Source organism: Antennarius striatus, chromosome 4 (genome assembly GCF_040054535.1).
Source record: "Antennarius striatus isolate MH-2024 chromosome 4, ASM4005453v1, whole genome shotgun sequence".
Classification (NCBI taxonomy): Eukaryota; Metazoa; Chordata; class Actinopteri; order Lophiiformes; family Antennariidae; genus Antennarius; species Antennarius striatus.
The window spans coordinates 8,265,201-8,277,886 of record NC_090779.1 but is presented as its reverse complement, the minus strand read 5'-3'; the positions used below and the strand labels follow the sequence as shown (position 1 = coordinate 8,277,886).

The window sequence follows — 12,686 nt, the reverse complement described above, 5'->3', positions numbered from 1 at the left end:
AGCTGAAAGTCTTGCTTTTAATTGGCTGCTTTAAACCTAGTAACGCCGTAACTCCGCCTTGTATTTCCGTAGGGTGCGCTCGATTTGAGAACTAGTGAACACATCCACGCAGTTTCCGACAATGCTACCGAACCCAAGCTCCACCCTTGTCGGCAGTCACAATTTCCAAGTAGAACATACTACAAATGACGTCACTGTGCTCTATGTCGGGATTGGCTATTGACGATTTGAAAAAGTTAAACGGTTTTAGCGGGGAGGACTGCGGTTACCGTCCCGGATCGTTCTGTTCGCATGAAGTAGACTCAATATTTGTAAAGGGACATCCGGAATTCCCTCATTTTAAGACTTATTTTCGCGACAATATGCGATTGATTTAGGTTCGATACATATTTCTGGAGCAACGAGCAAACGATTCCCCGATCTGAAACAGGGATAACAAAGGTAATGCTAGTTATTTTGATGTCACAATGTTAGCTAAGTTGACATTAGCCACCTAGCACAGATCGTACGGAAGAACACCTATAGATAACAGAAAGGTTCAACTCATCGGGAACATGTATGCTTTATGTTTCTTCGCAGCTGACATTGGTGTCACTTAACATTTTGACTTTTTGAAAGCATTTGAGTAAAGCTAAAAAACGTTAACTGCATTTGTTGACCACGAAACCTTTGGTTTAATGTGGAGTAGTGTTGCTCCAATATTACTCTCATGGAAAGGAGAGGAATGAAGGTTAGCCGCAGTAAGACAGAGTACTGTACATGTGTGTGAATGAGGGACCCAAGTGGAAGAGTGAGGTTACAGGGAGAAGAGATCAAGAAGGTGGAGGATTTTAAGTACTTAGGGTCAACAGTCCAGAACAATGGAGAGTGTGGAAAAGAGGAGAAGAAGCGTGTACAGGCAGGATGGAACGGGTGGAGGAAAGTGTCAGGTGTGATGTGTGATAGAAGAGTTTCAGCTAAAATGAAAGGAAAGGTGGACAAAACTGTGGTGAGACCAGCGATGTTGTTTGGTCTAGAGACAGTGTCACTGAAGAAAAGACAGGAGACAGAGCTGGAGGTAGCAGAGATGAAGATGCTGAGGTTCTCTTTGGGAGTGACCAGGAAGGATAGGATCAGGAATGAGTACATCAGAGGGACAGCACATGTTAGAGGTTTAGGAGATAAAGTCAGAGAGGCCAGACTGGGATGGTTTGGACATGTCCAGAGGAGAGATAGTGAATATATTGGTAGAAGGATGCTGAGCTTTGAACTGCCAGGCAGGAGGCCTAGAGGAAGACCAAAGAGGAGGTTTATGGATGTAGTGAAAGAGGACATGAAGGTAGTTGGTGTGAGAGAAGAGGATGCAGAAGACAGGGTTAGATGGAGGCAACTGATTCGCTGTGGCGACCCCTGAAGGGAAAGCCGAAAGGAAAAGAAGATTATTACTGTACTCACATTACATTGGTTCAGTTCTGTAAAAAAACAAAACAAAAAACATCAACAACCAATCTCGTCGACTACATTGTGAGTGACTGGTAAATTTAAATGTAGCCAACATCAACCCGTTCATGAAAATATCAAAACATTGTGGAAGCAGCGATTACTTGTCGTTCGGGGAAAATCTGATGATCGTAAACCAACAAAATACATAAAAAAGAAAGCCCCCACTTGTCACTGGGACTAACTCTGTAAGCCATTTGATTTTATAATAACATTTAGGGGTGTGCTTTAAATGTTGAGTAGACTCCCAAAATAAAAGATACGGATGTGTAACCCATGTACCACCTCATAACTATGGGTGGAGAGGAATATGAAAATCAAAACGCAACAGGCTTTTTTGATGATTTTAGTTTGCTTTCAATGTCTACTAAAAAACAACAACAACAACTTTATAATTAAATTTAAAAGGCCCTCATTATCTTTAATTCCTAATATATGTGTCGTCTCCTCTAGCTGTCATCATGAATTCTGTGCTATCATCTGTGCGATCCCTCATGCAAATGTTTGATGGGAAATCACAAGAGTTCATCAGTGAAATCGACAATGTCCATGTGGTTTGGCTTGAAGAAATCCAGCAAGAAGCCAATCGCATGTTCTCCAGGTAAGCTTTAAGTAGTTGGAATTATTAATTTTCTCACATGTTGATATATTATCAAATCTGTCTGCTTTACTCAGGAAGCTGCCTTTGTATTTCAGGGATTTTGTAGCAGAGCCAGAATTAATGCCAAAAACGCCATCACAGAAGAAGAATAGTCGCAGAAAACGTGTGTCATTGGGTCGTCAGGAAGAAAATCAAACCAGGCGAAGGTCTGTTGCTTGTATTGCCTTGTTAGGAAGGGGTTATTTTTCATATTTCTTTAATCCTGAACAGTTATACACAATTAAGTCAATTTTTAACGCCAAATACATATTTCTTTGCTGTCTAGATTTTCCAGGGGAAAACGTAGCAACCTTCGTGGCTCCTCTGTCAAATCGCTGAACTTCATCGCTGAAGAGGCTGTTCCAGAGCCCTCGACCTCCGAAGCCAATACAACCACACAGCCTAAACGCAATACTCGCAAAAACAAGCAGACAAAGCCTGATGTGCCAGAGGATGTGTCCCAGGATGCGACACAGTCACTTTTTGGTAGTTCCACCTCTCTGGAAGTGGAGAACAAGAAGCCAGAGTTGGTAGAGGAGCCAGAGCTTGACAAACATAACATTTTGGATAAAGCAGCAGTCAAGTCAAACCCCATATCACCTTCCCAGTCTCCACCGGAGCTCATCTGCATCTCTCCTCCAACCAAGGCTGCGTCCCAGATGCCCTTGCCTGAAGTCATTGTCAGCATCTCTTCTACAGACTGCTTGTCTGCTGAACTTGCTATAGACTCAGAGCGTTCTCCTGGTCGCACGGCTAATAAGATCACAATTGCTGGCGCCGCTCAAAACTCTCGGCGGAGCTCAGTACGGTGCTCTCTCAAGCTCCGTCACTCGCTGGCTGGTCTGAGACACAGTATGACTCAAGGGTCTGTTCGTCGTGCCTCACGCCGCTCCATGCTTAAGAGGAGGGCAGCTCGCAGGACCAACTCTATATGTAGCAGCAACAAAGATGGTGAGAAACTAGCTGTGTGTGTGTGTAAACATTAGCAAATCCTTTCACTCTTTGACTTTTGATTGTATTTGTTTTGTTTTTTCTGTTTGTAGAGGACTCTTGCAGGGATTCTGTAGAAGAAGAGGACTCAGCGCCGTAAGTAATAATTAATCTGGAACATTTGGGGTGGGACACTTTTGAATGGAGAGGGCTCCCAGTCACAACCTTAAATATTTTAAAAATAACTCACTAAATACCAACTCTACAAAAATAAAATATAACTCGTTTTAACTGAGTTTTTAAAAAGTATGTTCAAATGAATAAGCAATATTGCGAGTGTGTGTATGTAATAGTTTATGGCACTAGGTGCCGGTAAGGTCAGTTTTCTACAACAAGAAAATAAACAGATTTTACTTCCTAATAGTTCAGCAGCTAGCAGAAATTTCAACAAACACTTTTACTGTCACAGACTCCAAGTGACTAAAAAGTGTCAAAAAACGTTGCCTTTGATAAATTTGACACATCAATCCATAATTTATTATTTACTGAGTATATTTTTTAAGTATGCCATACCATGTAAATTTATTTTTTTACTGATATAGAATGCTGGAACCTGTGAAACCTGCAGTTGAGGAACTCAAAGAAAGTCCAGAGGTATAGATTTGTCTATTAAGGTTCAGTTTGAAAAGTAATGAATTCATTGGTTATTAATATTTATATTCACTTTTTTATGAATATAAATCATGGACCCAGATTCAGCAGGTAAATCCATCTGTTGGACGTATCACTCGATCTGTGGCAGCAAACTCTCCCAAACTGGCACCCCCATCATTGTATATCACTGAGCAAAAGATGGCCACCCCCAGCAAGGGAACAGGTATGGGAACATGTTATTACCTCTGGTTTGGGTTAGTTGTGGTTTGGATTAGTTGTTAGTTTTTTCAGAATGTTTTTTTACCAAACTTTAACAGGTCCCTCTTTTTTTGTGTGTGTTTCAGTTGTCGGTGGAAAGGAAAAGACTTCCCAGTCCGGTCAGAAGTGAGTTGTGTGTGTCTGTGTGTGTAACGTATGTTACATGTGAGTGTGCTCATAGGATGCTTTCTCAACTGAAAGTTTGAGCTAAGTTCCACTTTTCCTTGATCCAGTTATTTTTGGTTTTAAATTATGCACTTCGAAAAAAAACAATCATGACATCTGTCAACATCTAAAGGAAGCTGTCACATATGCACATCTTTTCATTCATTTCTCACTGTATTTCATGACTGGCTTGTCTGAAGTTTTTAATTGGGAAAAAGACTTATGAACAGTTGGCCAGTCACTGCTCTCTGAAGTGTTTTCTGTGGCTCTGGGAGGATCAGTAGAGGAACTTAAGATTGAGTCTGTGGAGACTGTTGTCCACAACACTGTCCAGGTCACCCTAAGAAGGAAAACTGTCATCCTTTGTAGACACACCACTCATGTCACACCTTTCTGTGCTGCAGCCGAAGTGTGTTTACCTTCAGGTGTCTCGGTTGTTCTTTTCTTTTTGTTTCCCTCATCATTGCAGAAAATAAGTTTCAACATTTTTGTTTTTTCCAAGTGGATTCTGAGTTCTTTGTTTTGTTTGTGTCTCTTCCTCTTATGTTTTACCCTACAACATCTTTAATGCTTTCCTTCCTCCATTCTTCTTTTTTTTTGTTGATGATGACATGCTGTAACTCCGTGTCATTGTTATTTATCAGTCAAACAAATGTGTTCACAATGTAAACAAACTGAACCACTTTCAGATTCATCTGGACTGAGATTACCTCTCTCTGTTGGACCAAAGTACCTGATTAATCTGCACATTAGTTTCAAACCTGCGTTTTTGGTCCAGAAGAGTAAAAGCATGTTTACAACTCTACATAACCTTCAAGGACACATTATGTCTCATTTGGTAGAGGCTGTTGAATGTTTTCTGTAAATTGTGTCTGTGAACAAATGTATTTCTGTGCTTAGACCACGCCTGAGTACAAAACGAAAAGCACCTGATTGTGTAGAGGAAAGTTCCACCAAACGGTTCTCTCCGCCCAAGAAAAGTCAAAGTGTAAGTGAGATGTAAAATACTGCAAATTGTTAAGGTTTAGCGAGAGAGAGTATGAGGGTAATAATGACAATGAATTACTTTCTTAATCACCTCCACCTTTTTTATTACTGCACAGGCAATCAGACCCAATATGAGATCTTTTCTCCACACTGTTCAGAAGAATCAGATGCTGATGATGACTCCTTCTACCCTCGGCCGAACTGGTGTCATCAAGTCCTTCATTAAACACACAACTCCTGTGAAGATTGATTCTAAGGTAAGTTTAACAACCACAAAGCAACAGTGTTATTACGGTCCAGTGAGAACTGTTGAGGGTTTTGGTCGACTTTACTGCCCGTGCTAGTAGTCTTTAAATATAGATCAGCTCAACGTACCTCTGCTAACCAAGTCTGACTGTCCCAAGTTGTATTGCAGTAGATCAAAAATAAGTCCTGTTTTATCAGTGACAATAAATCTCCATGGCGATCATTATCAGGTGTCGTTTGATTTCAGTTGTGTTCATCATCTTTTCGTGCAGATTACTCTTCAGTTTCTAGAACCTATTGAGATGTTTTTATAGAGCTGTCAATGAAGTGATTCTCTCATTTGGGTGTGTGTGTTTTTTCTCCCCTCCCCAGTTGAGCACTGGTATAGTGGTAAGTGGAATGTGGAAGCGTTGTCTGTTTGTGGGCATTTGTTGGTGTCTAATATAGCATTCTCTAGCATGATAAGATGCCTCCTCCTTCACTCCATGACGAGGCAGGCCCTTTCACTCCCAGTGCTTTCATGGGTCAAAGTGACACGTCTGTCAGTGTCTGAGCGGAAAATATGGATCCTGACAGTTTGGTTACAAACCATTTAGAACGCGTTGTTTGGAGAAGCAACATGCAAAAAGTTAAACGCTGTGAAGAGTGGACTCTGACAGACATGCATACTGGATAAATAACTGCTAAGCGACTTTGCAATGCTTTGTTGAAAAAGTGAAGGGGGCTGCTGTGTTTAGAAAACCCCACAGACTGCACTCAGTGGTTCTCTTTCATCCCACGGGTCACTAATGCTCATCGTTTCTTCCGTTAGTCTAACAATCCGTAAAATCATCAAAAACATCTCTAATAACTTCACGGTTGTGTTTGGGACACAGTTTGATTTGAAGTAAAAGTCCATCTAACCAGAAACCCAGTCTGTGTGGAAGTGTTGCTGGTGATATGGAATCCGGGGGTGGTCTTGTAATCAGATGGTGTGTTCTACTCCTGGTATACACCATTGATAGCTTGTGAAATTCAACTGTGGGGGGTATTTAGGGTTATTTTCCACTATATTCATTCATATATTTATTCATTCAAGAAAACATATATTTTGAACTTAAATTTGAAGAGAATGGATCCCTCTAAAACTTTTTAGTAATTTGTTTGACATGAATAGTGTCAAAGACTCGTCTGTCAAACAAGGGAAAACTAGTTTTAGTGACATATAAAACAAAAACACACTGACTTCAAACCTTAAAAAGCAAAAGCAAAGGTCTGCACATGGAACTACTCCCATCCGTCTCAAAGGGTGTGTTTTGTTTTCTTTACAGTCCAAAAAAAAATCTCTTCTAGTTCACAACCATACATTAATACATAAATTAACCATGACCAGGTTTTGGTGTGGATTTAATGGCTTCGGGCGGAGCAGCAACTAGCCAGTGAGAGAAAACTCCATCTGTCTTCTCTGATACGATGATCTGCTTTCTCGTGAATGCACTCCTGCTTTGTGGGATGGTCTTTGCTTTTGCATTCTATTGAAAACATTTAAATGAGCTGATCTGTGACTTATGTATTTTCTCTTCACTCAGACGAAAGAGCGTCACAAGTTGGAAGCACTTAAAAAGAAGCAGGAACTAGAGGAGGAAAGAATGAAGAAGATGGAGGAGGAGAAGAAAAGGAAACAAGAAGAACTTAAAAGGTAAACTCATTCTGTTTGTGCACCCAAACTGGAAAGCAATGCAATTTATTCTGTTTGAAGTTGTTTTTTTAAATTTTTAAATTTGTTACAGGAAGAAGGACGAGAGGTTGAGAAGAGTGTTTGAGGCCAAAGTAAAAGAAGAGCAGAGGGAGGAAGAGAAGAAAAAGAAAATTGAGCAAAAAATGGCTCAGATTGATGAAAAAAATGACAAGGTTAGCAGTGTATTTTTAACTGACAGAAAAGTGTTCAAACTCTGCAGATTTTAAGTGTCGGCATCTTTTAGAATTGCTTCGTATTTGTCATTTTATATTCAAACAATCTTCTCATATTATTGATTGGTACAGCATCATATTGATTTCCTGTCAGACGCTTTGAGTCAGTATCCTCGAAAGCCTGTCTGTTGTGATGTGTCAGTCACACAGGACCAGTTGTTTTTAGGTTTCATTGCGCTGCATTTATCCTGTGAATACCATCTCAGGAATGAACCAAGCACTGAAATCTCACACGCCACGTTTCCATTATGTGGTATCAGTTCTACCTGACTCCATGCAGCTTTTATGACATGCCTTTCTGCACTTCATTTACAATTTGAGGATATAACCCCACCCCAGTGTACCTGGTTATTACGTGGACAGCACATAAAACTTCAGTGGCATCATCTTCAACACACCTCCCATCCATCCCCTGTTGTCCTGATCTCTCAAAAACAGTAACGTCTGCAGTTTTAATATATGTAGCAGTAAAGAAATTACAGACCGTATAGCAGCTTAAAATACGGATGCGAATTCAAGGGTTTTCCAGCCATTTTCAAAAATCGTCCTATGTTTCTTGAAGTCTCTATAAAAGAATATCTGGAAGCTCTTATGTGGATTCTTGAATCCAAAAATGGAGCAGTAGTCCGTTGGTCCCTAAGCTGAAGGCAATGCTGTGTTTTACTGTGGAGAAGTTGGGGAGTAAATGCTGGATGCCTGATGAGGTGTTTCATGTTGTATAGAAGCAGTGGTGTCTGTAACCACCTGAAGAGCATAGTAGATGTATTCAACCTTGTGTCTTTGTGCTCAGCGCCAGGCTGAGGAGAGGGCCAAGAAGAAGGCAGCCATGAAGCGTCAAGAGGAGCTGGAGCAGAAAAAGAAGCTGGAAGAAGAAGCTAAAAGAAAGAAGATTCAACAAGCTGTAAGCTCTTCTAATGATTTCTGCAGCACTTCCTGTGTGAGCCCGTGAGCAACCCATTAATCCATCACAACTAGATAGAATAACATAAACAAAGCCGGGGCTTTTACTGCCTGTTTCCGGAATTTGATTTTCATATGGGTGTTTAATAAATTCATTAAAATAGGTTTACTAAACATATTACATTTTTAATTTCCTGTCATGTAGTCAGAAGGACATAGTTTTTTTGCTATCACATGTTGCTGTACTTTTGCAGTCCAGCTTTTTCCAATGTGGTATTTGTGTTTTTATTCATTTAAATTTTTAAGGAGGAGGAGAAGCGGCAACAGGAGTTATTGGCCAAAAAGAAGGCAGAGGAGGAGGAACAGCAGGCTCGTAAGCTGGCTGAAGCTCGCAGAGCGCTGGAACTGAAGAGGGAGCAGGAGCGCGAGAAGGAGAGAGAGCTGGAGAGAGAGCGACTGGCTGCTGCTGAAAGGTCAGCCACACTGAATGAGCCATGTAGCCTGATTGTAGTATTGTCACAGTGTGTTACAATAAAAGATAAAAGAGGTTTACGTGTTCCACCAGTCCTTTTTACTGAGAGAAGCATGTGTTTCAGGGAGCGAGTGGAAAAAGAAAAAGCTCTTGCTCTGCAACGGGAGGTGGAGAGAGCAGCGAGAGAGAAAGAGAGGAGAGAACTGGAGGAGAGACGAAAGGCACTTGAGGAAAAACGTAAACTGGTAAGAAATGAACATTTAAAAAGATGAAACATTTAAAATTGACATTTAAGATATTAAAACGATAAATAATGAAAATCATGTCATCCCAAGTTCAGGTTTTCGATTGAGTTTTGGTCTTCTTTGTAATTTGAGCACACAGTGTCTTTATTGTATCTTTACACAACAGACAAAATACGTTAAAACATGCAAACGCCTCAAACTCTTAACTTTCCTTTAAAGATTCAAAATTTTGGTAATAGAAAGTCGGGCTATTATAGGGAAACAACAACAAAAAAGATTTTTCTCAGCCATAAACTTTCTCATTTAGTTGAGACAATTGGCACTTAAATACCTTAATTCTCCTCAAACAAGATAAATTTGAATCAGTGACGTTAAATATTTTCTCCACTTGTCTTGCTAACTGGTTGGCTGTTCATGTTTTCTAGGAAGAGCAGCAGAGATTAGCTGCAGAAAAGAAAGCTGCCAAAGAAAGAGAAGCTGCTAAACAGAGAGAAGCTGCTGCTAAACAAGCTGCTGATAAACAGGTAAGTAAAGAGGGGTAATTATACTTTGTTAAGGTACTCCTGTACAGTAGAGAGGGTTATTTATGGAGGTTTAACATTTATTTCCTTTTACATTTTCATTATTTACTAGTACTATACCAGGAAAGCTTCATGAATTGATTTTATGTCCCCACTCCACAGACTGCTGCTGGCTTGAATGTGACCTTGGATCTGGAGGTAAGAATCTCCAGAAATCAGCTCTAAAATCCAGCTCCTGGGGCCTTGAAGATGTCTCTGTCTCTTTGATATTTGTTGAAGGAGACCCATTGAGTTTTCTTGATTACAAAGGAGCTGGATTTACATTCAGACTTATTCACCAAACTCAATGAAGCTAAATATTGTTCTTAACCATTGTAACTGCTCTTACTTGCAGTTTTGCCTTTCCCCTGTTGCGGCATCTTTGTTTTTCATGGTCATAAGAAGGAAAAGAAACAATTCTTATGATGTTCTACTTGATCTTTGCAGCATTCAGTAATGAGCACTCCGGTTGGCAAAGGTGGTGGCCTGAACGTGACCATAGATATCGAGGTAACATCAAATTCTACTATTTTGGCAGGAGCGTAATCAGATTTTTCCTTAAGAGATAATACCTGAGAGATAATATCTGACTGTCCCCCTCCCCAGAAATCACCACAATCATATGTCATCACTCCAAAGGGTGGCAACAAACCTTTAGCACCCAGTAGCGTAGAAGATTATGGGATGGACCAAAACAGTGATGACTCCACTGATGATGAGTCTGCCCCAAGGAAAGCTATTCCTTCCTGGGCAGAAGGTAGGCATAATTAAATTTTTTCATTGATTGATTGATCAATTGATTATGATGACTGTCCTTACATATTGTTCATTAACGTGTTTTTAATGCATGAATTTAAAAATAACTACGCTAATGGTTAAACATAGTCAGAGCTCACCAACTAAGGAGTTATCTTTAGCAACATTGACTAATTATTTAGTAGTATGTATTGAAAACAAACAGACAAAGACAAAGAGCTTTATTTGTCATTATACACAGGGATGGTACAATTAAATTTCAAGGCCAGATGGAAAGTTGGTCTAGAGCCACTGCACCCTGGGTGCACCGCCACTACGGGCCAACATGACCTAATATTCCTTAAATGCATGTTTTTTCCTGATAATGGGGGGAAACCGGAGAACCCGGAGAAACCCCATTCAGACACAGAGAGAACATGCAAACTCTTCACAGAAGGGCCATGTTGGAAATGATGGGGTTTGAACCCCTGACCTTGCTGTGAGGCCTGACCTTCTTGCTGTGAAGGTCAGGTCTCACAGCAATGCTGTTATTCCGCACATCCAGGTCATAGACGAGCCCCATTGACTGTTTATTCCCAGTCAGCAGCAACCTGGAATACATTCCCAAACTTTATTGAGTTGCTTTTACTGTGAAGTAAAATGCTTCCTGGTTGAAGGACACTGGAATGGAAGTACTTTAAAATTTGTTTATCAGGTGACCTGAGGCTGGCCTCTGATTGCTTCAAATTTACCACCAGATGCAGCTCTCTGCACCCCAGACCCATGTCGACAAGTAAATTTGGGTTTGGTTTCCTGCAGATGCTCACAATTACTGTTTTTTGGGGAGGCATGTTTCTGAAGTAGAATTTCTTGGACTTACTCCTTTTGCCTTGTACAGTTGTATTTCTGTCCTGGTTTCCAGACCTTAGCCTTGATAAAATGCAGTAATACCCATTGAGGTTTTTCTGTTAAGATATCTGGCATCACTGCTCTGGACACAATGCTTTTCTTCTCAGTTTGTTTAGTGATCTTTACTGAAGAGGACAACTGAACGTGAAAACGCAGGATTGAAAGATATGAGTCTATTCACAAAATTGACATCTTACAAAGAATAAAGTGACACCCCATTGCTTCTTATGTGCTTACAGTTCAATACTTAGTCAGCGTTTTACCAACATCACAGTGAGTTGTGTTTTTGGAATTTTTATACCCAGTTGCCACAGTTTCTAATGGCGATTTGAATGTCATACAAACATTAAGCATATGGCTCAGCCCAATCCTTAACATGACTAAACAGGATGAGACTCAGGAAATGGTCGACTTTTGTCCTGTAACTTCTTCCAAAATCATATAATTCCTTACAAACGTCATTCAGTTATGTTCCTCAGGCTTTGTTTAGTACCTCAATGTCTCATGTTATCATCTTATCTAATGACTCTTTTTCCTCCCAGGTCACAACCTGCAGCAGATAATTATGAAGCAGTACTTCAACCCTCCTGATTTAGACTCTTTCTTTGGGACTGTTGAACCCCCCAAACTGGAAAACATATTTTACAAGAGCAAGCCTCGTTATTTTAAACGCACCAGCTCTGCTGTGTGGCACTCGCCTCCAGTTGGATCCAAGTAATGTGTGTACACTGATAGAGGTGTCCATGGCTGTATAGTTTCATTTTTGTTTTGAAGTCTGTTTCCAATAAAATAAAAATGTTTTTTTTTTCTCTTGGTGTTTTCCTTTAATGTTAACTTTTATTTGTCTGGCTTTAGGCATCAACTTTTTAGGAATGTTATTAGTTTCTAAAATATCATGGTTTGATGCTTTGTGCTTTTGTTTGTACTTGAATTTGGGTGTACATTACAACTTAGTGGCATGTGAAGGTTTTTTCCAACAGATCAGTAAAAACTCATTTATATATGTGTCCTGATTGTAAATTGTTTGTTTTGGAATTTATTCAATCACATTAAAATGTTTCTTTGTGCCAGAATCATTGGTTGCAGCTTTTCCATTGTGTGTAATAGTCTTACATCAGCTTTGGCCTGTAAGTCAGAATGTGTCACTTGTTACTGCACACCCTGGTTTTTAATTATTTTACCTGATTAGACCATGTTGGTGCTCTGAAGGTTACTGGACTCCAATAATAAGACTAAAGCTGCAAGTAATGTCAAAAAGGCTTTACGCCCCGGTGATTGTGAGAGCTTGTGCCAGTGCCGGCCTCACCACCGGACATAAAACACAATTTGTTTGCACAATTTAAAGAGCGGGTTTATATATGGGTGTGATATATACTAGAGTGTAAAAAGCATGGGAGAAATATTTTAATCTTTTTACTTAATTTGGTTCCTTTGCATCAGGGAGTTGCCGGGTTATGTCACAATGTAAAGTAAACTGGTTGTATCAAGAAAAGAACAGTTAAAAGTTTTTATTTCTTATTCAAACATACTGTTAAACTTAAGTGACACTGAGAAGA

General features: G+C 40.0%; 1 protein-coding gene across 3 annotated transcripts; it reads left to right on the top strand.

Moving 5' to 3' along the window:
- The first annotated feature begins 263 nt into the window (after positions 1–263).
- incenp (inner centromere protein) lies at positions 264–12,303 on the top strand. Of its 3 annotated transcripts, XM_068313735.1 has the most exons (21): positions 264–441; positions 1,933–2,080; positions 2,176–2,286; positions 2,406–3,070; positions 3,163–3,205; positions 3,652–3,703; positions 3,803–3,926; positions 4,048–4,087; positions 5,027–5,114; positions 5,230–5,370; positions 5,732–5,749; positions 6,928–7,037; positions 7,129–7,249; positions 8,100–8,210; positions 8,516–8,682; positions 8,806–8,926; positions 9,352–9,450; positions 9,610–9,645; positions 9,934–9,996; positions 10,093–10,243; positions 11,673–12,302. In XM_068313735.1, exons 2-21 carry the CDS (start codon positions 1,941–1,943, stop codon positions 11,846–11,848), a joined length of 2,577 nt encoding a protein of 858 aa, XP_068169836.1. In that variant the 5' UTR covers positions 264–441; positions 1,933–1,940; the 3' UTR covers positions 11,849–12,302. The 3 variants fall into 3 exon arrangements, with proteins under 3 accessions (XP_068169836.1, XP_068169837.1, XP_068169838.1); XM_068313736.1 differs by lacking the exon at positions 5,732–5,749; XM_068313737.1 differs by lacking the exon at positions 264–441 and having other exon boundaries at positions 1,935–2,080; positions 11,673–12,303.
- The last annotated feature ends 383 nt before the right edge of the window (positions 12,304–12,686 follow it).

Coding starts and splice junctions, on each gene's coding strand:
- incenp (XM_068313737.1), top strand. CDS start 1,941: ATGAATTCTGTGCTATCATCTGTGCGATCCCTCATGCAAATGTTTGAT. Junction 7,038..7,128: donor AAACAAGAAGAACTTAAAAG/GTAAACTCATTC, acceptor AATTTGTTACAG/GAAGAAGGACGAGAGGTTGA. Junction 8,683..8,805: donor CGACTGGCTGCTGCTGAAAG/GTCAGCCACACT, acceptor CATGTGTTTCAG/GGAGCGAGTGGAAAAAGAAA.